Source organism: Urocitellus parryii, chromosome 12, assembly GCF_045843805.1.
Source record: "Urocitellus parryii isolate mUroPar1 chromosome 12, mUroPar1.hap1, whole genome shotgun sequence".
In the NCBI taxonomy this organism is placed as follows: domain Eukaryota; kingdom Metazoa; phylum Chordata; class Mammalia; order Rodentia; family Sciuridae; genus Urocitellus; species Urocitellus parryii.
In genome coordinates, this window is record NC_135542.1 from 59,506,466 (window position 1) to 59,532,068 (window position 25,603).

Here is a 25,603-nt window from a genome sequence, read left to right on the forward strand (position 1 = left end):
CAGCCATTCACTGCCAGCCCATGGAAGGGTTACTGGTGAGAGTGCTCCATCGTTGACCACCCCACTCTTTCATCCTAAGTCATTTGTCTCCTGGAAATATCACCAATAGTAATAAAATTTGTTCATTTCCTCTGTGTGGGGAAGAATGCTTTTCTTCTCTCTTTGCTTCTTGATTCTGGAAACCAAATTGTCGGGCCTTTCTTATCAAGACATTAGCTTTACATCTCTCTTCAATCATCTGTGTTTAGGTTAGTAATAACTGCACTTCTGTCTCAATGATCTTGGAATCAATCTCCAGGGCCTGCCCTCATTTATAGCCACTTTTTATTGAACCCTGGCTTCAGGAGTAGGATTTGCCATTTGCTATGAGAAAATGGTGGGGCAGCAAACAGAATCAGTGTTTCTGGTGGTTGCTTCTTTCTTGCCACCAGAAATTTGTTGAGTGATTTTGACTTCTCGCCCTGCTATTTAGTTTCTCCTACCTATATCAGTCATGTGTAGAAGAGACTAAAAACCATAATGCTATAAAGATTTATAATACTACAGAATATTTTTAAACAGACTGTCTCATATTTTGTATTTTACTTACTTTGATATATATAGTCATAACACATACCTACTTTATGAGTGTATGTGTGTGTGTGTGTGTGTGTGTGTGTGTGTGTGTGTATCATCCAGGATCCTGGAAGAATCTTGGCACTTGTCATAAGGTTGCCTTTAGGAGATTTTTACATGTCAAAGATTCATTATCATCACTTAAAAAAGCAGAAATCTGTTGTATACATCCAAAGACTTGCTTATCCACAAGAATTTGAGGCAATTCACAATGAGAATGAATTCTGTAACATAGTGGTAAAATATCAATTAGCAAGAAGAAGTATGGCTGCAAGGTTGGGAGTGAAAGTTGAGAAGTGAAAATTAAACAGAGAGTGCCCTCAGGTATGCAGGCTACAAGAGGCTGTGTAGTTGCCAGAGTTAAACATCAGATTTGGCCCCCAGCCTCCTCCAATCAAAGTGAAAGAGAAGGAAGGGTCAGACCCACAGTTCTTGCTTTCAGAAGCAAAAAAAAGCCTGCTGGATGGGGTGATGCGCTCTCTAATGGAGATTTCTCACATGGAAATTAAAAAGGAAGCACTGAGTGATGAAGTTAGATTGTGTGTTCAATTGCTTCAACACCACAAATGCAGAAAGGGGTATCCTGTGGTGGTTCTTCCCAGTAAAAAGGAAAATACGACAGTCCAGCGTAGTAAAAGCAGTGTCAGGAAGTGAGATTGCCACAGCTAGCCTGTGGGCACCTCAATCTCTGTCTCGGTTTGAGAACTCCACACCAGTTCAGGAGAGAGTGGGTGGAACGCTCATATCATCAGCCCTGCTTGCTGAAACAGAGATAGCGCGGCAGCACTTAGTCTCCAAGATGCCTTCAGATGATCTATATCCTCATCTTATTTTTTTTAATCTAAGTGTTAAAATGCAAGCATAAGATTTTAAAAATCTCCCTGAGAACTCTAGAACTCCTAAGTGTTGAAAACACTAGTATGGATGAATCGTTGGCGAGAACGCCCCCTGTACATTGTACTTCTCTTTGCAGTTTGCTTTGCTTGTATTTCTGTGAAGGGACAGGAGAGTTGAAGAGCAGATGGTGACAGTTTGTGATGGGATTATCTGACAGGGACTGAGAGTAGCATTTGGGAGGTATTGTCACCCGAGAACCCTGTTGCTTAAAACCAGAGGGACAGGTGGTGCAGTGGAGTTCCTTTTATGTAAACTTGGAAGTGGTCATAATCATCACCTAGAGTATGACCTCCAAAGCCATGAACAGTCCTGCCCTTCCCTCAAGAGTCAGTTCTGCCCGCAAGTGAATGTCTATCAGTAGTCAGCTGGGGCTCCACTTCTAGATAGGCACGTGCACTCCTTTTTGTAGCAATAACCCTGTTATCCTGTGTGTGGCCCACCTCTCTCATTCCTGCAGGTGTCCGGGGTTTAAATTCCAGGCACAAAATGTGGTAGTGATCATTCATTCAGTTGCTTGGACACGATCACTAGCCAGTGAGTGTCTACACGCAGCTAGATAAAATGGACTATCTTGGTTTTGAGTCAGTAACAGATTCTTCTAGCCTGACTTGGTTATAAACTGTTCCCCACAGGAGTAAATGAATTGTCTGTGGTATTATGTTATTGGATTTAAACCAACTGAAATGAAATGACCAGAATTATTTTTAGCCTTAGGATATTCAATGCTGACTGTAGCCAGCAGGACCAAGTGTGTCCTGGGGCTAATTCTCAACTGTAAGAATCTGTCATTGGTACAAAAGAGGAAAAGTGCCCTCGTTTTTTTCCCAGGGATGCCCAGAGCAGTGGATGGGTGGACAGGGGCAGGAGGGTCCCTTGTATACAGCAGAACCAATCATTGCAATTTCAGGTGGTGTGAAGTAAGTTCAGGGGAAGGGAGCTGAACACAAAGTAGAATTACTTTTTAGCCTGTTTTTGTGCCATTGGAAATATTTGTCTATCTCTGTAGCACTTTGATTCTTACACAAGTAGGAAATGCAGATTTTAAAAGAGTACTAATAACTAGGGGTTTCTATTAAGGTTATGCTATCCACCCAATAGTTTGCTTTTAAACCTATAAAAGGTTTACAAGATATTGGAAATGGTCTTATTTTGGCACTGACAGAATTTTCTCCCAAACATTCATTCACATGTGAAATTGATCACTTGCAGGAGACCTGCCTGTACCCCAAATCAGCTTTCTCCTCATGTAAATTTTGGCCCAGAAAAGCCACACCTGCAGCCTGTTAATAAGAAAACTCATTCTAGAAAACATTTCTCAAGAACCCCCTGTCTGTATAGAAATCGTGCTCAGTAAGACTCGCAGGCATAAAACATCTGCTGATACAGAAATGGGGAGAATCTGGTGCTTTGAAAGAAATATTATGTTCAGTAAGTGTTTGTTGAGCACCCCTTGGTGCCTTTTTAAGTTAATGCTTGAGAGGCCAGTCTTTTCAGTGTTATTCTCTTTCCTTATCCTAAAATAGTGTTTGCTTGGTATACTCCGGCACATACTTATACACATAATACAAAAGGTTTTTTTCCCCCTCAGGTACCTGGAAGCCCTTGTACTCTATCTTTGTGATTACATCAGTTTGCTATTGACTTATGGAGAAATTGTCAGACAGTTCCCATCTGTCATAGGGTCATCTGTCTTGGCTTCTGGCTGTGTCCCATTTACTTCCCATTCAGCTCACCACTCCCGCTCCACCCCCCAGAGAAATGAGACAGTTACTAGGTATGAACTGTTCCCTACTGAGAGGTTGAGAACAGAAGTGTATCTATTGGGGATTCTTCTCCATTTTCACATTGGAACTGAAGTCCTTTATTTTAGTCTTTTCCTTTGTTAAAATGATATACCTATCACCATCTGCCAATCAGTGTAATTTGGCAGGCCTTAGAGTTTACTAACGTTCTATATGATGAGGCTGTTTTTCACGAGTTCTGAAATGTGTGAAAGAGGAAAGGGAAGATTCCAGAACTTAGAAACATAAAGTTTAAATGGCACACACAAAATACATCCAGAAATCACTAAAAAGACACTTTCATGCTTCTTTGCATTGAGGAGTACAAATGCCATAGTAAATTACTTCTTAGGACTTTTCTATTCCACACCTGCTTAAATCATTCTTTCATGAAGTCCTGGAAATCTCCAGACTGTTTTGAGACTCACCTCTATCTTCATCAGGTGAAGAAGCAATTAGCTATTGCTCCTCAAAGGCTTCTTTGCCCCTGTGTTTTAGCTAGTGAAACTGGACTGCACTGGTAGCATGGTCAGTCCCATCCTTTCCCATGTAAGCCTCTGCACATCCCACCATGAAAACAAGTCAGTCTGCAGCAGGTTTATGCACGACCAGAATCTTCCCTCCTCACTTCTTCAAATCTCGGTGAAGATTTATGGCTTTACTCCAGGTGGTGATGTGGTTGATAAACTCAGATAAGTAATTAATATTGATTGGTTTATAAAATTTTTTCCCACTTAAATGAGTGTTCGACATTTTGTTGGAGTACAGTATTGTACCTCACTCCATCAGCATCCAAGTTTATTTAAAAAACACTCTACTGTCTATGCTTTATGGTCTAGGTGCACAGGTTCTTCCGGTACCAGCTCAGATAAGAATGTTGACATACTAAAGAATTCTGAGCTATAATGATATGATCCTTTTTAATTTAACATTAATTTTCTGAAAAAAAAAAGAAATGTCACATTCAGACAGTACTAAGGAAAGAGACCCAGGCATACACATTCCTGCACGTGTGCACAGACACATTTCATCACACACTCCTTAGGCAAGTCACCTAATCTCTGTGAATTTCATTTTCCTCCTTGCAAAAAGTGAAAATTAATACTTGTCTTCCAAACAAGGTCATTGTAAAATCAAATGAGAATGTAATTGTTCTTAAATGCAGTGCAAATATATACTCCAATTAAAATGCAATGGAAGTTTCTGCAAGTATTTCGCACACGCAGGGTGACATATTAAGAAGTAATTTTGGGACAGAGAAGCCCATAAGAGATGTGATTGTTACCATGTGGCTTCTCCCATCTGATTGAACAGGGTGTATCTGTTCAGGACAACTTTCTTCAGCTTCCAGTACTCTTTAATTTGGTGGGCTGTGAGGTTGAGCATACTTTCATGTGTTTATTGGCCCTTTCTATCTTTTTAGGAGAAACATCTGATCAAATGTTTGTCCATTTTTCAACTGAGGTTTTTAAAAAATTGTTTTACAAGAGTTCAAGACACAAGCTCTTTATCAGATACCTGATTTGAAAATGACTTATCCAAATTTGTGGGTGGGTCTTACTTTTTGGTGGTATCCTTTAAAGTATAGAAGTGGATTAAATTCATTTTATCTATGTTTTCTATTGTTGCTTATGCTTTTAGTGTCATATCTAAGAAATCTTTGCTTAACCCAAGGTCATGAAATTTTTTCTCCTATTTTCTTCTAAGAGTTCTATACTTGTAGCTATAACATTTGGATCATAGCTTGTATGATTAATTTTGAGTTAATTTTTGTATCTGTGAGGATAGGTTGATCTTCATTCTTTTGCCTGTGAATATCCACTTGTCGAAGCATCATTTGTTGAAGAGGCTATTCTTCCCCCCAAGGAATTGTCTTGGCACTCTTGTCAAAAACCAGTAAATACAATGGTTTATTTCTGAACTCTGAATTCCACTGAACTATAATATCTATCTATACTCCAGAACCATACCTCCCTGATGACTATAGCATTGTATGGTATTTTGAAATCAGGAAGTGGGAGTTCTCTAACTTTGTTCTTAGTTCCTTACATTTTCATACGAGTTGTGAGATTAGCTTATGGATTTCTACAAAAAAAATTGATAGGGATTTCATTGCCTATGAGACCAACTGTAGAATATTTTCATCTTAACAATATTGTCTTCCAATTCATGTCTGTTGATATAGAAACAAATAATTTGTTTAAAGAATTTTTTTTTTGGTTTTGAAGTGTAAGTTATGCACTTATTTTGTAAATTTCATCCCATTTTGATTTTTTTCAAGGATCTTAAGACTGGAATTTTTTAAAAGTTTATATTCTGATTACTCATTGCTATTGCATAGATAAAACAGATTGTTTTTGAGTCTCACGTATACCCTGCAATGTTTTTGAACTTTTTTGAGTTCTGATAGTTTCAGTGACTCTTTATAATTTTTTATATATAAGATTATATCATCTGCAACTAGAGAAAGTTTTACCTCTTCCTTTCTAATCTGAATTCCTTTTATTTATTTTTCCTTCCCTAATTTCCCTGATTAGAACTTTAATTACAATGTTGAATTGAAGTGCTGAGAGCAGACATCATTGTTTGATGTTAGCTATGGGATTTTATAGTTGCCATTTAACAAGTTGAGGAATTTCTTTTCTATTTCTAATTGTTAAGCATTTTGGTCATGAAAGAGTACTGGATTCTGTCAAATACTTGTTCTTCATCTATTGAGATGATATGTGTTTTGTCCTTTATTCCTTTGACATATCATATTAAATTAATTGAATTTTGAGTGTTAAACCAACCTTGCCTTTGTGGAATAGATATTATTTAGTCATGGCATATAATCCTTTTTATATGTTGCTGGATGTGGTTTGCTAGTAATTTCTTTGAGAATTTTTGTGCCTGTATTCATAAGAGGTACTGATCTGTAGGGTTTTGGGTTTTTTTGTTTGTTTGTTTTTTTGGTGTTTTTTTTTTGTGTGTGTTGTCTTTGTCTGGTGAGGGTTATTTTAAAACAACCAAAATGAGAGACAAGGAATAGTTTAAAGATTTTTCAGGGCAGAGAACAATTTAAATATGATTATTATCACACAGAGTGTTCTACGTAATGGGACTATGAATCCTTAGCAGAATATACCTAAAGCAGTGGAGCAAGCACAAGCTTTTAGTTGAAGGCTACTGTTTACTTCTGTCATTTGTGAAATGTGTGATTTTAAGCAAATTACCTAGTATTTCCTCACTTCTAAACTCAGGATAGTGAATCCACATCAGATCTTTGTTATTGAAATTAAGTGAGGTAATACAGGTTAAAGGACAAGCACTGTTAAAATGATAGATAATTAAACCAAATAGAAAAAAGAGTTTAGAAGGGAACAAAGGAAGAGAAGAAGAACATTGCCACCTCCAAACTAAAAGAGAAGCCTCACTAAATTACTCGCGGAAGAACCAAACCTAATATTGAGGTAGGAACCTGCGCTCAAGGTAGAGAAGGGTTTGACAAAGCAAATATAAACTCTTTAAAGCATGTACCAGATATGTAAGTTTCATGATCACAAAGTTAACTTTTGTCACAGGATAGGAGGAAGTCAATGTAGATTTTGCTCAAGAGAATTTCAGTTCCTTTGTGTAAATAGGATAGCAACAAGTTTTGTTTATTTTACTTTGCTTTGTCGCTTCTATTATAAAGTTAGATGGAGTTTAGTAAATTTTCACCAAATTATAACTTCCTGCTCTTTGACAGAATTTTCTAGAAGCTGTTTGGAAAGCATAAAAGGACACCACTTAAGGACTTCACATATGCTTATTTGGTCTAGAGATGCAGCTCAGGGGTAGAGTGCTTGCCTCTCACTTATGAAACCTTGGGTTTGATCCTCAGTACTGCAGAAGTTATTTCAAATGTTCCTTGTTTGTCTTCATTCCTTCAGAAACAAAGCCAGCGTGTGTCTTCAACAACGTGGAGTATTATGATGGGGACATGTTTCGAATGGACAATTGTCGATTCTGTCGCTGCCAAGGGGGCGTGTCCATCTGCTTCACTGCCCAGTGCGGGGAACTGAACTGTGAGAGGTACTACGTGCCTGAAGGCGAGTGCTGCCCCGTGTGTGAAGGTAAGGAAAAATGCTGGTTGAAGGTTGATATGAGAATACATGGTCCAGAGCTTGAATTCAGTCTCATCCAAAAGGAGAGGAATGTTGAAGTTCCTTATTAATAATGTCACCCTCCGTCTTTTAGAAGGCTGACCATACCAGGCAGAGTGTAAAAGGATCTCCCTGAGAGACGCTCTTCACCTTGGGTATAGAGAATGGGTCGTGACCGTTGTCTACAGGTCAACTTGAGACTTCCTGAAATTGCTTTCTGGCCTTTCCTACAGTTCTAGCAGTGCCTTAGCACGTCCTGGGACAAAACTTTGTCTTCACCCTGACATTAGAATTCACCCGTGGTTTCCTTGGATGCTTGGCTAGAAAGGACGATCTTCATCATTGACAGTGCCAGGCAGTCAGCTCCTAGAGGGGCTAAGCCTGACTCCATATCTGGCCAGGTATCAGAGTGTCCCTGAGCATTAAGGACTTGTTTTATCCATAATCCCCTCTTCTCCACCACATCTATTCGCATGTGCAGCAGCAGGCTCCACCTTCTCATAATGTAGTTTATAGGTAGCATTTCAGAATGGTACCTCTAAAGACCGCCTACTACCACCCACCCATTTTAAGCCCTAGGAAACTGAAGTTCAGAAAAGCAGTCTCTTGTCTTTGAGTTTATGATGACGCCAGGCCTGAATGGGCCTCCCGTATTCTTCTGACCACACAATGCTATTTCCCCAGAAGGGAAGGTCATGTGAGCCTTGTAGTTCTGACTAGGTCACAGATCTTCAATCCACTGTCACATGTGTTCGTCTTTGCCTGATATCTGCACACAAAATGAGAGGGCACAGTGTCCGTTCAGAGTCTTTGCTTTTTTTTTCTGTTGTACTAAAATCCTTTCCTTTTAATGTTTGAGCTTGTTTGCTACATCAGACTGAAGACCTGAAATGTTTGAAGTATGAAAACTGCATTCCTAACACAGAGTCCTTTCCCTTGTAAGAAGTCATTTTCACCAAAGCAGGAGAAAAGTAGCTCACTTTTTAGATATTATTATGGTGAGAGAGGGTAAAAAAAAAATCACATCAAACTTTTAGCCTTCCCAATTGATTTGTTCTGTAGCTGTCCCTAGTTTGTAATAGCATCTGAAACTATGCAGCGGTTGATGGTGTAAAAACACAGATATGAACCTCCAAGTAATAATCGTAGCGAATTGTCTGGGCATGGATCTGGTTATGTCTCACTTCCTGGAATTCAGATTCAGGCTTAAAGTAGAAATGAAGTATGTACTGTAATATTTTTTTTACCAAGGAATTTAGAAAGTCTTATCTAGCTCAGGTCTATCGGCCTCTTCCAGCTGGCAGACTGCCTTTCTAAAGTTGTGACTATATTATTTTAAATTTTGACCTTCTAACTTTGTCACAATGCCCTCTAAACTCCTTAGAATAAAGACCAAACTCTAAACTCTCTGGACTGTCCTCCTTGCATGGCACTACTTGTTTGTGGATGCCATATTTTATATATTTCTGTGAATTTAAAAAAATGGAATAATTATCTAGTTGCTGTCATTATAAGGATACTTGTATTTGTATTCAGCATTTATATTTTTAGCAATTGCTTCAGAATTTTTTTTAATAGTAGCCTTGGCTAATTCTGTTCCCCAACCTTTGCTGTTTTACTTCCCAGATTATGGGGAGAAAAAAATGCCTTAAGTTTAGTCTTTGTCCGAGGCACCAGACAGACCTAAGGCTTGTCTGAACCAGCCCGTCATGCCCGAGGCTAAGCAGGTACCTGGAGGCTGCTCCTCCTTCCTCTTGCTACATAGGCCTGCAAGCACCACGGGAATCGAGTCGTTTAGTCCCAGAAGCAACAGCATCACGGATATTTCGATGGAATAGTATCCTTCCACTTTACAGGTGGTAAAATTGAGGTGTGAAAAAGTCAGAGCCTAGAATAGATCCATGTTTTCTAATTGCCAGCCCACAGCTCTGTTCAGAAAGCTTTCCAACTCTGTGGAGTGACAGCTTTGCACATTGGCTTTTAGGCCACCTCTCTTCCTCCCTGATTGCAGTGTCAGGAAGAGAGGATGTACATTTGGTGTGACAGCTGCTTTTGCATGTAACCCTAGGGATCCCTCATGTAACCCCAGCTTCTGTTAATCACAGTTGGAATAGAACCATTGATGAATAAAACCTGGAGGAAAAAAAAGTGTCTTTAGGTATAGGTAGAGATAAGATTTAGATTGTCCTCAATCTTACTCTGAACTCGTGTTTTAATTTAGATCCAGTGTATCCTTTTAACAATCCTGCCGGCTGCTATGCCAATGGCCAGATCCGTGCTCATGGAGACCGGTGGCGGGAAGACGACTGTACATTCTGCCAGTGCATCAATGGAGAGCCCCACTGTGTGGCCACAGCCTGTGGGCAGAGCTGCATGCACCCCGTGAAAGTGCCTGGGGAGTGCTGCCCTGTGTGTGAAGGTAAGCCCTGTAGTTCTGATGAGTGTCTGGCAAATGTCTCCTGTTGGAGAAGAAGCTTCTACCAGTATGCTTTTGTTTGTTTTTTATTTCCTCATTCATAATGTCTGCCTCATGCTGTTACTAGTTACAGATCAATTTATTATACAGCCCTGATTCATCGTTTGAGAAAAATGTTGCAAATTTAAAATGAGAGTAGTATAGTCTTTTTTTCTCACTGCACATATACTTACATGAATACATTATAGTATAAGGGTATATACGTTTTAATTCAGTTTGTTGTAAGCCTAATTAACATCCAGTGTCAACACAGGGAAATAAAATTGGAAATCAAGATCCATGTTTCATGCGTAACATGTTCAACTTGTGCTGCTTCCATAAACCCAAGAGTCCTGACAACTGTCAGAAAAGGACCAAACCATCAAAGGCCGTTTGCATTCACTCACACAGAGCATCCTTCCTCCTTCTGAAGCTATGGCGACCGTGGCTTTGCCATTCCACTAATGCTTTTACTTCTGTCTCGGCTACCTCTTTTGTTCAGTGGAGAGAAACTGAGGTGTCCTGGACTAATGTTTCCATTCCAGCTACTCTTCCAGTCCGATTCCTCCACCTTGAAGATTCTTTGCACATTACTCTTGTCATCTTAATCTTCTGTCCATGTCTGTTAGAACAGACAGCAGATCAGATATTTCTACTGGCAGATCCAGTAGAGATTATCTATCATTGAGAGACATATTTTCATAATGTGTGTCCAGAATTAATCCACATTAAGTACAGATCCTTATAGAACTTTCTAAAATAGATACCAAGGAACTAACAGGTTTTTCCAGAAAGTCAACTAATTAGACTGTCTTTTAAATATCAAGAAATCTTTTGCTTTTACCTAAATTTTGGTAAATTCAGACTTTAAAAATTTGCTAACTAGCTTCATTAACCTTTGAGGGGTTAGATATATTATTGACCTTTAAAAAAATCACATAAAAATTTAAGCTGGTAGTCTCTATTTCTGTTGACATCACCAGTTCCCTCACTATTACTCCATTCAGAGTGTAGCTACCACCCTCCATGTCTTTAGAGCTTCCAGATGATGATTTTGTGGAAATCTCCCCTCCTCTCACATACACTCCTCCCAACCCCAGAAAGGCAAGAGTTTCAGTGCTGGGAAAAGGGAGTGCGTAGAAGTATGTGTAATGGTTGTGTAGTTGGCTTTACAGGAAAGGGTGCTTCTCAATGCAGATAAAGGTGGGTATGTCTGTCCCTACGGTTAAGGGACAATCTGTTGTCAACCTGAAATATTTAAGTATCCATGTGTGTGAACCCATAAGAAAAATTAGAAGCATAGACATGTAATCCATTCAACACCTGCTTTTTAATCTCATGTGGCTTACTTCATAAGTTCAAAGTAAGATTTTAAAAGCTTACAAAAGGAATAATCCTTTCCTGCAAGAGGAAAGGAAGGCAGATCCTTTTGCACTCACCTTTTTCTTCCATTTGCATATCTATGTGAGTGGAGAGGAGAAGCCGTTAATGAATAGAATTATGTACGCTATATAGGAAATTGATTGGTTGTTACCCCACGGAGATGTCTGGCTAAGAAGTGAGTGAGTTTGGTCTTGTTAGTGTTTGTGCTTTGCAGCATCTGCATAGACTTGCCATCTAATTCTTCACTGTTTGAGAAAAGATTTACAGTTTGGGTGAGCCACTAATTCCAGAAAATGAATGAAGCACCTCTTGTAGTTCAAAAAAAGCAAACATAAATAAGAGACAACTTGAACTTAAGAGAACATATTTAGGCTAAGTTTTCTATTAAACCAGAAGGTAAAGGATGTCTACATAGAGTACTGTGGGTAGGGTGCTTGACATTTGTCCCTAACACATTTTCGCCGTCACCACCCTATGCTGAAGGCATACATAGTTGTATTACCCCATTTCAGAGATGTGGAAAATAAGGTTGAGAGAGACTTAGGTAATTTTCCCCTAAGTTTCCAGTGTGTCGCATTCCTGGGATAAGCTGAAATCCTATCAGGTTTAGCTGTTTTTATGTTGCTTCCCTGCCCGCAGATGTCATCCCGGCTTACTCACGGTGCCTGTTTCTAGTTCCTTTATTAATCTCTCCTCATCTCTGGCTTTTGGCTGTGTGTTAGGGAGAGACTGGAGTGGAGTGTCAGGGGAGGAAATCGTTTGCAGTTTGAAAGCTACTCCAGGAATTGGGATGTGATCGCCTGCCTACCCTCTTACCCCACTCAGACCTCAGGGAAAGGAGGCCTTAGACCTTGATGGGTGAGCTTCTCCACCTCCTCTTCACCTCAGCAAAACCCAGCATCTTTGTCATTCCAGCTCGAAGAGTCTGCGGGTCCCCTTCCTTCTCTCTCCTGTGCTCTGGCACTTACCTCTTTTCATCAAATCTTCCAGAAGATTTCATTTTCTAGTTCTCAGAGAACTGATTTATCTTGCTAGTATTGTTTTTTATTTTTACTGTAGTTGGGTAGTGAGTTTCATGTAAGATTGAATTTGCTCTCCAGTAACTGTCATTTTAAAGTGTAGGAGGGACAGAAAGAACCTTTGGTATGGAATCAAAAAAAATAGTGCACTCCTTAAGATGATATGAAAGTTTATTTATTACTCATAATAATAAACTTATAAAATAATACAAGTTGTATAGAGTCCAAGGAAGTTTATGGAACCATTTGAAAACTATCTTTTCTCAGCAGTCATTCAGTAGCATTGAATAGCCTACTTAACTATAATTTCAAATGAAATTAAATTTAAATTCTTAATTTCAGAGTAGCGAAAGGATTGTAAAGAAATGAGAAACAGGGTGTTAATTTGTAATAAGTAAGCAATCAGCCACAGTCATTTGGAGAAAAACAGAAGCACTGCTTTTGACACAGTTAAGATACATTGTAAATTCCTCTGCACACAGTTGCTTAACAAGTGTTAGCCCTTACCTCTTACCTGCATCCCAGAGTACATAGTCATGGTCTGAAGTTAGAGGAGAGGACACCACACAAGGATTGTGGCTTCAGCTTTCTTCTAAATAAGTTACTGAATCACCATACATAGCATGCTAACTCCTACAGGGAGGAAGAACCTTGCTGTGGGTTTGGTTGTGTTAGAGATACATACCTTCCAAGTGACAGCATAGTGTGCCTGGTTACTCCCAGAGGACTGGGGACATGAACCTGGGGGCTCTTAAAGACAAGGTTGTTACTTGACAGCTAACTTGATTCACAAGTACCTAAGTGCTTTTTAAGTTGGCACTTAAGTACTCTTATGATGAAGTTTTAGCAAGTTACTGTCAACACCCAATTCAGGTACACAGATAAGCCATTCCAGTCCATCAGTCTATAACTATTGTATTCCCATATTTTGCTTTGCTGACTTTTCTCTGCATCTTCTCTTATTTATCAGTCCCATTATTTTTTATTTTCAGACTCTTGTAAAGAGCTGGGGTGGAAAAGCATGGAATAGCATGTAAAGTTTGTAATTTCAGTGTATACAGGGAAGACATGACCTTTTTAAAACCCGAAATCAAAATAGGGAGGGAAAAACAAAATTTGTCTTTTTCTGTCTCTAGCACCATTGAATCATTTTATTTGTAACCCACGTAACTTTCCTTACACACTTTCTGTGTGCTGGGCCTGAGTGTTTAAAGAATGTCGGCTCATCTGATCCCTGCAGCCTCCCTCCAGAGCAGGTACTCTCATCCCAGTTTACCACTGCAGAACACCAGTTCAGAGGCCATGTGACTTGCTGTAGGTCATATAGCTTGAAACTGGCAGCCTTGTGTCCCGGAGCCCAGGCTCTGGACCGTGTTCATCCACTGCCTCTCTGCTCTTAGCTCTATCCTGGTGGCAGCCACCTGGGCCTCCCATGACTAGCGTGTAATCTGCAGTTTGTTCTTTCCCAGCTCAGGGCTAATACTCACTGTGACATCAAATACCAAGTATTTTTAAGACATGCCTTACGCACACATAGCTGCCACTGTATTATTACTTTGGTTACTTACACCAGCAAGAATTTTGTTTTGTTTTGTTTTAAGATACAGTCAGGTATTTAAAATAATCTGCTATCTCCCCACCACCCACCCACACACACCCCTGTACTGTCATGTATAAATGTTGCCCAAGGTGATTCTTAATGTCAGAGAGATGCCAGGGACAAGATACCATTTCCATTACAAATCTTGTTGCTTTATAGTTGAAGGTAAGATAAAGTGCTGGGGAGGGAAATGTGGCCGTGAGATGTATGTGACATACTCAACGATTGCTCAGTAAGAAAAATACAAGAGACGTGGACAGGTGTGGGGCCAATGTAGTTTGACACCTGATGCAGGAGATAAGCATTTCATCATGACTTAACAAGTCTTAATGTCAGACCTGATCTGCTATCTCATCGTGGGCTGTGTCTGGACCCCACCCAGGTGGCCACTGTGACCTGAGTGTTCTTCAGCCTGGGTTGTGTGCAGAACCTCCTGCCGGGAGGAGTTGATGATTTTGATGACTTGGGGATTTGGGAGCCAATCAGAGTATCACTTTTCAAGAACTAAGAACAACATAGGTAATATTTTAAAAGGTAGCATTAAAAATGATACTCATGTTGCCAGTAAATAAATCCCATGCTTAAAGTTGGGTGAGTGGGCATTTTCCTTTCTCCGGCTTTTGTGTCTCAGAAATGAAGTTTCTGCCCCAGGAAATCAAAGAGTTTTTTATACGTTTTCAAAGCTGGGTGATGGACGCATAAAGGTTCATCATATTATTCTATTTCACTATTTTAAAAATTTGTCCATGGTAGCATGAAGCAGTGTTATTTGAAGAATTATCATCAGATACAAAGCTGAGTTTTAGGCAGGCCTAGTAATTCTGTTCACCTGGACTTAATCAACTTGAAGTGAAGGAATGAGAGGTTCACTATGCATGGATTCTTTCTAATTTTGTGGATTTAGGATGGAATGTGATTGAACCAGAAAAATCAACTATCCCCCACAACCACCACCTGGCTTCTGGGATTCCTTACTTAGATGAGAAATCCTGGTCCTAAATGGGGCAGTATTGCAGATGAGGTGGTAAGCATGTCTCAATCTGTGTGGATTTTGTAAGCCACTTCAACATCGTCTCACCCAAGAAATTGCCTGCAGCACAAGACTGGAGGTCTTGAGAGCTGTCAAGTGCAGTGTCTTCCTTGTCATCAGTCCTAACTGTATAGGAGCACTGTATTCTTTTGTGAATGTTGATGATAAAGTTTGAACCAAGTTGTGCTTCAAGGGAGATTTCCACTGGGTTGCCAGAAAAGTCTGTACCAGGCACATATCTGGGTGGAATTCCTTAAAACAAGGAAAAAATGTTTCCAGCCCTGCCCATAATGCTTCCCCACTGAACAGTATCTCAGACGATTAAGCTACTGCTTCTGTGGCAAGGAGTCAAGCATAGTTTGGCTGACCCCAGAGGGGCGGAGAAGTCAGAGATGCCACAGGTCACATGTTATTAACATTCTGGTACATAACAAGGTTCAAAACTCAGTTTATGGGTGGTAGTGCTTTAGGACCATATCACTGTGCTATTATTAGTAAGCCAAGAATAATAAAATATTCGTAATATCCTAAAGATTGTCAGGCATGCTGTTTCATCCTTTAACTCTAAATGTCCTGGAAACTAGTTCCATAAATGGAAATTAAAATATAACACAGGCTGTTTTCTGCTTGTCCAAATAAGGTCATAATGTTGGGTACCAAATGCATGGCAGATGACCATGTGTTAACCTAGGTCTTTCAGCTAAACATGAGAAATTTTTCATTGATGAAAAATTCTGTGATACTTTTACTTTTTTATCATTTAAAAAATTTATATATGTAAAATAACATTGGAGTGCACATGAAATGGATGTAAAAGACTTTCTCCTCTGACCTTAAATTATCACTTTTAAGATTTGAGGGTTTTCGTAGCTTTACAGAAAGATGTGTTTTCCACAAGTGGCTTTCATTGGTTGTTAGATCCACCTCATACATAAACACCTAAACAGATGTGAAAGTGAATGTTGCAGAAGCAGGTTAGGGTGAGAAGTGCTTGTTCTTGATTAGAGCCAGAGTTTTGCTGCTGATTCTCCAGGTCTATGTCAGTAATGCCTTGCACTTTGTATTTGATTTTTTTTTGGGGGGGGGGGAGGGCAAAACTGACACACTGACCAAAGTTTTAAAAAAATGAAGGTTTATTGGCCTTACACTCTTAATTTACAGATGATCAGTGCTTAATGCCTTAACTGTTCAGAATTGTTCAGGGCTGATTCTGAGCACATGGTGGAAAGGCCCCTGCCTCTGAGTTAGCAGTGTTTAGGTGTTACCCTGATGCAGAGGTGTGTAGGGAACAGGTTCCTCTTTATATTCCCAGCTGTCCCCCTCCTGTACTTAAAAGAGCTAGGAGTCTCGTGATTTCCCTACTAAGATGATAATTGCATCTAATAGATCAGACTTGGGCCTGCTAATTTTCATCTAATCAACAGAGGCAGGAAAACATGGTCTGGAATGCTAACTATGTGAATGAAAAATATTTAGTCATTCTTGAAATGATAGGAATGTTTTTCCAACAAGCTTAAATAAACACAATCTCTTTTGAGACTGTGTTAAACTTTTTTGGATAAGAGACAAGTCTTAGGCAACCAAACAGAAGTTAATGAAGTTTATTAAGAGACATGCCCTTCAGAAAAGGCCTGCAAATTTTGAAAAGAAAGATCCCACCTTCCTTAGGGTATAGCCATTGATAAGTAGAAGAATTAACTTTTGTCAGCCAAATGAGGTTTAACCTTTTAACTGTTAATTCACAGTTTCCAGCTTTAAGGAGAAATTCTGCTGTACCTAAGTATGGTTATATTGGACCATCTTATTTAAAAGTCCTCATCTTCATCTCCTCCTGTGTTTGCCTCAATTCTAAGGAATGGATTGGTCTCAGTACTTTTCCTATGAAGCACGTTTGTTCTCAGCACTACTGCAGTGTTGGACTATATAATGAGGTTATTTTTAAACATACCAAGATTTACGTGTTCAATTGAAGTGTCCTTTCAAAATGGTTATATGGGAAAACTGTACGTTTGTTCCAGGAAAGCAGTCACTCCAATATTTTTGGTGCTTTTCTTTTAAAACTGACTTTGGAGCTCACAGTATATCCTTTTGGAATATCCTCAGCTTTGTAAACGTCCGACTTTGAAGGTTTATTAGATTCTGGGAAATAACCAAAGTCATTCATATCTAAGTCTGGTGGAAAGGGTGGGTGATCTACCAAGGTGAGATTGTTGAGAGTAAACAAGATGTGACAGTAAAATGTTTCCTATGGCATAGTCATTTGCTTTGAAAGCAAATCTGAAGACAAGTTTCAAATAGAATTTTAACATGACCAGCATTGGGGAACACAAGCATATAGCCTCCAAAAGTGAGTACTTTTATCAGTAACACTTATTTGTAAGCATAATGCCTGGTGTGTTTATTAAAAACTATATATACACCAGTTCACCTACTGTGTAGTACTTTTGTGACTCATAGAGACTAAAGGTATACATCAAAATGGTCTGGTATACATTTTTGTGAAATTGTAGGTGTTCAATTCAAACATTTTCAAATAATTTAGATAAAAATAATTTGCAATTGAAATTGCTCTTTTAAAATAAGCGTTAACGACTCAATATAATTTATTTTTAATATTTTCTCGAATTCTTCTTATTATACCATTTTAGACAGTTTTGTGGCATAGTTAATGTGTCTTTTTAAAGCAAAATGACTTCACATTGCTTAGGACATGAGCCTTAGCATTGGAGATAGTGAATAGCCCCAGTGCGTCATTGTTAAAGACCCCGATTGGAACTGTTTACTCTGCTGTATCTGATCATTGAAAATAAAATGTTACATGGGGATAAAAAAAAATAGGAACAACTGAAGGTAAAGAAATGTCTCCTAAAGGATGTCCCTTGCTGCTATGGATGTCCCCATTATTGTGGCTGCAGAGGTGGCAGGAATAGCATCATTCCCATGTGTCTGCCTCTCAGCCTGAGACTCTCAGATGTTCACTGCAGCAGTCCCAGGGTGCAGATGTGGAAGTCTGTTATGGGGATCCAGCAGTGCCAGATCCCTGACAATAACCATCAGTTTGATCTAAATTTGATACGGGATGTGCAATGCTAAACAGCACATTTCTGAAATTTGTCAGAAGATGTAATGGACATAGTGCCTTTGGTTGTACACTTTTTTGAATTTGAGTTATTAGCAGGTCATCCCAGTTTTTATTTAGCATAGGATACCTGCCTACACACTGAGTAGATTTTACTTTTGAATCTGAAAAATTAACTAAACGTATCAGGTTTGTTTACAACAGAACCTAGTTCAGGTATACAGGCCACTGGAAAGCTAGCTGTCAATCAGAAATAAATGTCAGGTCAAAACTCCAGGTTCTGTTTTGTACCAGAGTAAAACATGATGAAAAAGCCCCAAGAAAATTCTAAAGTGTTTGAGATTTGGTCATTGTGGACCCGGAGAGTCATATAGCATTGTGGGTTTGTTTTTCACATTGGCTGCTGGAGCAGACCTTGAACCGAGTTTGTAAGCTACCCCCAGTCCAGTGGCCAGACCTTGCAGCATGCATTCTGTATGCCAGCCCTATCCTCCACTGCTTGTCATTTTTTTTCTACTTACATGTACCTGAGTACTTTAAAAAAAAGCATTCTTTGCTGGTATAACTGGGCTGTCTTTGCTCTCTGGTGGAATCAGGTGGAGCTTTATGTATATGCTTGTTTGTATATTTGGTTCTTCTCTGCCTCTACTCCTGGACCTGGTGTGTTGGAGCCACCTCAGTGTGGCTGTCAGTGGGAAGGCGAAGACCATGTTCTTTTTCATCTTAATTGGATAGCTATTGCCTTGCATATCGGCTCACTTTTAAAACAGTTCAGGGAGTCTCTATTTGTTAGCAAAGCTAAAATATGTTCAGAGATAATAAGCTGTCAGTTTGGGATGGCCTGAGGCCTTGGATATTGAGAGGGATCAGCAAGATCCAAGCTTTTCAAAACCATGAATCTGTCATCCTTTCTGTAAACCAAGTTTTAGAAAAAGATTCCGTAGAGATTCTGTGCCATACAAATTCGCTTGTGTCGGGGAGCCCTCGTGCTTGGGGGCAGATAATAAGAACATTATTTTTTGAGTAAAACACCTCCAATTCTAAGAAAGTACTGGTTGAACTCTCTCACTGTTGACACAAGTTTGAGACCACTGTCCTTCTGAAACTGTGATGTGCTGATCAAAGACAGCTTTTAGACATGGTTCTTCTCTGCCTTCTTTTAACTTGAGAATGGTAGGACTGCTGGCAGAGATACCAAAATAGTGTCAATGAAACTGTGATGAGTTTGCCCTCGTCCCTAAAGTTCCAGCAAGGCCCCTGTCATGAGAGGGGAAGGACGCAGCCAGCCAGGCACGCAGTCATTGTTTCAGCTCACATTGGATAAGCTGATGACTATGAGATTACTGTGCTCTTGGAGACACCATAGACACGGTCAAAATGTGGAACAATGATCTCAGACTGCTACTCAGCAAAGGTGAAAGGCGCCAGTGGCTGGTCACTAACATGCTCCAAAGCTTACCAGACCATATGAAAATGACACCACAGACCTACCCACATCCCAGATGCTTTTTGCATTTTCAGTGAAGATAGAAAATGATGCTTAAGTTACAACGGACAGGGTTCAGAATGCTGAAGCGATTGTAATACCGTGTGTCAGCTGAACATTTGAGACCCATGAAAAGGCTCATATTTCGTTAATTAGTTATTATCTGAGACTGGTTCTAGCTCTGAGCAGGCAGGGTTGTCATTACAACCATCTTCACAGCATCGAGTCATTCATGTAACCCTTAGAGTTTCTTCTCTTTACAACCTTACGTGAGCCTTGTAGGACTATCATGAGGTAGGAATACCGGGTTTGTAGAAGCCCGTAGAGGTTCATGGTGGTATGTCAGATAATGAGAGAGCAGGGACTCAACCTGAGTTTTCTGTCTCCGAATCTGTGATTTTAGCATTGCTTCTCTCAAGACCCTCAACATCAGAAGAAAGAGGATGAGAAAATAAGATGATGAATGTGAAAGTCATTGAGTATCATGGCTCAGATGCAAATGTCATTCTTGCTCCTGAGTTCATTCTCATGGTTGAGACCCAGTTACTGTTGGTGTGCCCTCTGGCCTACCCTAGGCTTTGACTCCCAGTTCTTTTTCTTACCGACCTTTACTGTTTGACCTCTGGGACAGCTGACTTTGTTTCCTCCTTCCGCTTGTTCTTGGATGCCTCCCTTCCCTACCTAGGAACATCACTCAGCCCTAGAACCCTGGTCTGCTCTCTCTGGCTCGCTCTCTCCTCTCAGGGTTGTTTCCTGCTCAGCCCTGTTCACATCCAAACTCCAGGTCCCCACTGAGTAAAATCACTGAGCTCCTCAGCCCCCATCATTGTGCCAGTCTGTGGGATTCTGTCACGGACACTTATGCATTCTGGTCTGGCCTCTTCCCTTTTCTCCTCTGATACCTGCCAGTCTTTGCAGGTAATCATGTACTGACTCTGCTGAGCAGTCATTTACCATTCTTCATCTGGTAAAAGGTGAGCCCTAAGTTGGATAAACGCCCAGCTATTTTCAGGACTATTTTAGCCCACATTTTTTCATTTGAGATCATCAAGGAATAGGATAGTTATCCCAGAAGTGAATTCTCTAAAGAACTGAAATTTGGGGTATCCGACTTTACGGTAAGAACTTTGATGAGAGCCCTCTAGGAATGTACCTTCTGTGTATTCTTATGCCTACGATGGAGATCATATTGAAGCCCCTTGCAGGAACCTGCATGTCATCACTGAGTATCTCACTTTGAAATGCTTTGATTTGGGAGGTTTTCATTCCATTTTCACTACTATAAGTGTGTCAAGTTTACAACCGCCATCAGATCTAGCTTGGCTGCTTCGAGGGAGCTCATTCATGGAGTATCTTACCATGTACAGGGGGCTGCTGCAGTGATGAGGCACTAGGACACTGTCAGTCCTTTAAAAGTGAGAAGTCAGAGATTTATTGTTTTGAGGACAATATTGAGCCCTTCTCTGTTGAATGATATGCCCTGACTTTAGGTGCTCAGATGTCTTTTTTTCTTCCTTGTTAATTTATTAAGCAATAATAGTAGGCCAAGTGCTGTGCTAGGTGCCGAAGTTATAAACAGTGAATGAGGCATTGTCCTAAAATGAGGACCCTTCTTCCCAAGTTCTCAGCCATTTACCAAAGGGTTGACCAGAACTCTGACCATGTGACCACCTGCCAGAGTTGAATATAGCTGTTAGAATCGTGCATATGTACACGTGCTCACGTGAATGTGACATTTTCACCTAAAGGGTACCAAGGTATATTCCCTTTGAAAACTAAGAATAAAAAGAATATAAGAATAAAATTTAAGACAAATATAAAGTGCAGGTTATTCTTGGAATCCAGTGCTAGTTTGTGAGCTGCTCAAACTGAATTACTGGAAAAAAGATAACCCCATTCCATAAGAATTTTTTTTTAATTTGTCTTTTGTGGTCATTTAATAATAATCTCCTAATCATACTACTGTCTTTTCCTATTAAATGTGAGATTGGTAAAGGAAGAAAAATAAGTTCAATAGCCAAGATTCCTTGGAAGAAGCATACAGAGCTAATAAATAGGTCTAAAATAAATAATATTGTTGTTTCTCTATCTGACCACAAAATAATACAAATCTTGGGAACATTTTCACACCATTCGTTTTAAAATAAAACAAAGAAAGTGCTCTGAGATAAGTACTGCAGAAATTACAAGGATGTAGGTGTTGTCATGAGAAATATATACAAAGGAAAAAAGGATAACTAAATCTGCAGTGGTCAAAAGAATTTGAAAACTCCCACTGTAGGAGATTTTTTTCCATGACTTAATGAGATTTTTCTAAAGCACACATTCATACCCCATGGAAATTCCCACTTCCAGATTAGGGAATTTTGTGTCCTAAACTCTTTTCTTCTTGTTGTTGTCTGCATCAATAGTTTTCCCTCTGGCTTCGTTTGGGTAAATTTGATCTTCACTGTGCTTCTCTTCCCAGGCTCCAGTTATGCTGACAACTAGGTGATTTATTCAAATGGTATTCTGCCTAGTTATGGGTCACATTTGAAAAGCGACTGTGGTAACAGAATGACATATGAAGATACAGTAAAACAGATAAGCTATCTCCTTTCGTTCTGCCTTGGCCAGCCTTATCTCCAGTTTTATGGCCCTGGACAGGCTACCATTAACTGGTGGAGCTGTAGGAGACCTGATATATTTAGCGATGGAACTGCCATATAAAGTGAGTGAAGCTTTGGAATTTTCCCACTCATTGGATATGCACATGGCTTAACCAAGTCCAGCCAGAAGAAAAACACAACTTAGGAAAGAGAGTGCCTGAATTAAGTCTGAAAGGGGAACATAATTGTTCATTTTCGTCTCTCACAATCAAGTAAGCAGACTTATGAATTGAGAAAGAAGAGCTATGTGAAATATGCAAAACATTATTAAAGCCCAAAAGGAGAAATAACGAGAGAAGTGGGAGAGAGAGGAATTAGCATCATTTATCTTATTGCTCCTAGTTAAAATTTTTTTCACTTACGAAAGACATGTAAGAATGTATCCATCCTCAAAAAGTACTTGTTTTAGAAATTTACCTATAGTGAGTTTTTTTTTCCAGAAAGACAGCATGTATGTGAATAGGGGTGCATAGGAGTCAAGGGTGCCACTAAACAGCTGCTACCCACAGCCAGACCCTCTAGTCCTGCCACTCACCCAGAGCTCAGCCTCTCATGAGCTCAGCACTCATGGAGACCCTCAAAACCTGGAACCAGTTAGTTACCCTGATAAGCAGCTCATCAGCTAACCTAAAAGGGTTGGCCTTGTATGCTGTCTGTGATTGTGCATTTCCAGAACCACCCACCCCCTACTCAGGAGCTGCTGATTGGCTGCAGCCTTGCCAGGGTAATCAGAAAAAGTGCCTCACTCATTTCAGATAATTAGTGTTATATATGAAAGATAGCCAGCTCCTAGTAATCGAGAGAGCAGGAAGCACCTTGTATGAATTCGTTCAAAACCAGAAGTAAAGTAATAGAGATAAGGCACAAAGTTAAAAGTATCTGTTAATATTTTTGTTGAAGCTACCGATACCTGAAATATAAAGCCAGTGATTATGTAAACGGTTTCAAGAAGCAAATTAACATAATTATTGCCCATTTTAATATTGCCAACAGTCAAAATATATTCTTTTTTGCTGTTTTTTCCAGTCAATGGACTATCTATAATGTGATAAGACTTATAAAACTAAATCAGCATCTTAAAAGGTTGAATTTGAGTTTGAATTTCCTAGTCCCCCTGCCACTTTTTTGAGGATTCTCTATAAAATAACAAAACAAGAAAGTAGAGCACTTAGATTGCTTACCACAATTATAACAATTATGTGATAACATAATCAAATATGTTATTTTTTTAATATTTATTTTATAGCTGGACACAATACCTTTATTTCACTAATTTATTTTTTTACGTGGTGCTGAGGATCGAACCCAGGGTCCCTTAGTGCGAGAGGAGCGCTCTACCGCTGAGCCACAACCCCAGTCCCCCAAAATGTTATTTTATGACTTGTTGCTGCAGCATTGGAGTTAGAATCATGATTTTCATTTTAATTTTATATTCTTGATCGAATTCATTATGATCACAGTGATTTAATTTTCCAACTGAAGAGCTATAAATTGCTCCTAGGAAGTATTTGAATATCAGTCTAAAAATATGACAATCTTATTCAGAAACTTTGAGGCTAATTCTTGAAAACTATCAATATTTCCATGAAAATATTTATACTGATAAGGAGTTTGCTGCGCTTTTTAGGATATGAAATAAATATCTCTAAATTTTAAATAAATGAAAAATGAAGGACCAATATGTGTCCATGTTACTGTATCTTCTAAGAGGGTTCCTTCCAGAATATTGTCCTCTAGAACCTGGGGATAAAAATTGGTGGCATCCCATCTGCACTCTTGACATGATCCCAAGGGTTCTTGTGAAAATAATTTTTCTGAACAGTCTATGATGCTGAAAGAGTCTTTAAAAGTGATTCAAGAAAACAGTAGGTTGAAGAGAACAGTGGTTCCCACTCAGTTGCAGAGTAGGAAACAGCAAACTGGATGCACACATAACAAACACCCATTTTTGTTCTTTATTGCTTCTAGGCTCAGAAACTATTTCTAGAATTCTTCTCCACAAAGAAGCTGTTCCAGGGTTCCCTTTAGAAATAGTTGTAGCCAAAGACAATGAATTCCTGCTGTTTCAAGCCTTCTTCCTTTGGAGGACATTAAGGTATTTCTTTAATTCCTCAGCTGATTTAATACAGACCAGGTGGAATTTCAGGGTGATCCTGTAAGCACCACGTCATTGACGTTTCCCCTGCCAGAATCCCGCCTCCTATGACCATTTCCTCATTCTCCCAAATGAGGAGATCTCAGCTGTTTCCCTGCTTTGAAAGATGTTCAGTGACACATCCCTACCCAGCCTGTTTAAAGGGGACAATTTTCTTTGCCCAGAGCAACAGGTAATATAGCAGTGCCTCCCGAAGTCGACAGGACCTCTGTTCTGCAGAACTGTTCACCCGTCTTGCCGAGGACAGAGGTCGCCATCACCCTTTCAGAAAGGGGTGTACTCTGGCACATAATTTCAGTACCATACCCCATACAATGTAGTTATTATGGGGAAGTGTAGGATTTAAATGAGAGCCTTCTGGTCTTCAGGCCAAGACCCATCAGGTATTTTCCAAATGCAAAACACTGCTGCATACACTAGAGAAAAATACAGAATACTAATTATTCTTGATAAACAAGTTCCAGGACACTGTAACTTTGGAGACCAGCAGAATGCACACTTCATGTGTTTGACCAACATTTCCTTGATGCACTTTGATTCTATGAGTCTAGATTCTTTAAAATCATTTCTTTTCCCACTCCCTTGGATTAGAAGCTGTGGTAAAATCTAGCCAGGTCTTGGTTATTCTTCTTTCAGGACTGTAAATGCAGTGTTGATTTAACTCAGGATGCAGTTAAGTTTGCCCCACTTTGGAGTTCATTACTCAGAATAAGGTGTTGAATTTTCAGTTTTCTCATCTCAGTACTTCTTTCTCAAAAAAAAAAAAAAAAAAAAAATCTGCCCTAACTTTATCAGTAGGAGTGGTTCTGAGAGTACATATTAGTGTATCGAACTAAAAGTAAATTCTCAGATCTGTTTGATGAAGTTGGAATTTTTGTATCTCGTTTATACTTTCATGTTTGTATTATAATGTTGTTTATGTAGAAATAGAACTACTGTAGATACCGCCTCATATGGTAGGAAATGGTTCTAAAACTGGGAGAATGATGAAAAGCAATAGAATACAACAAATGACTGCATATACAGCATTAGGATATCTCTAGCTAGTGAATGAATAATCTATCAAAGAGAAATAGAATAGTTCCAGTGTAAATTGACAGTTTTCTTAAATAAATAATTTAAGTTTTTCTATGTTTTAATGTTAAATACTAAGGGTTCCAGAATTCGCAGTGTATGTATATACTTACCAATTTCTTCCATCTAAATGTAGGTCTTAGTGGATGGGAAAATGTTGGTTTTAGAGGCACAAAATAATTTTTTACCTCTAGCATGTGACCGCATCCATCTAGAAGCACTCATTTTATCTAAAATACTTAACATGCCCATTT

At 39.3% G+C, this 25,603-nt stretch overlaps 1 protein-coding gene across 4 annotated transcripts in view; it reads left to right on the forward strand.

The window, feature by feature from the left end:
• Crim1 (cysteine rich transmembrane BMP regulator 1) overlaps positions 1-25,603 on the forward strand; it is a 179,247-nt gene that overhangs the window by 104,584 nt on the left and 49,060 nt on the right. For all 4 annotated transcript variants that reach the window (XM_026405877.2, XM_026405879.2, XM_026405878.2 and 1 more), the window contains 2 exons: positions 7,208-7,390; positions 9,642-9,839. In XM_026405877.2, the coding sequence (XP_026261662.2) occupies positions 7,208-7,390; positions 9,642-9,839 (381 nt within the window). The remainder of the gene's footprint in view (positions 1-7,207; positions 7,391-9,641; positions 9,840-25,603) is intronic.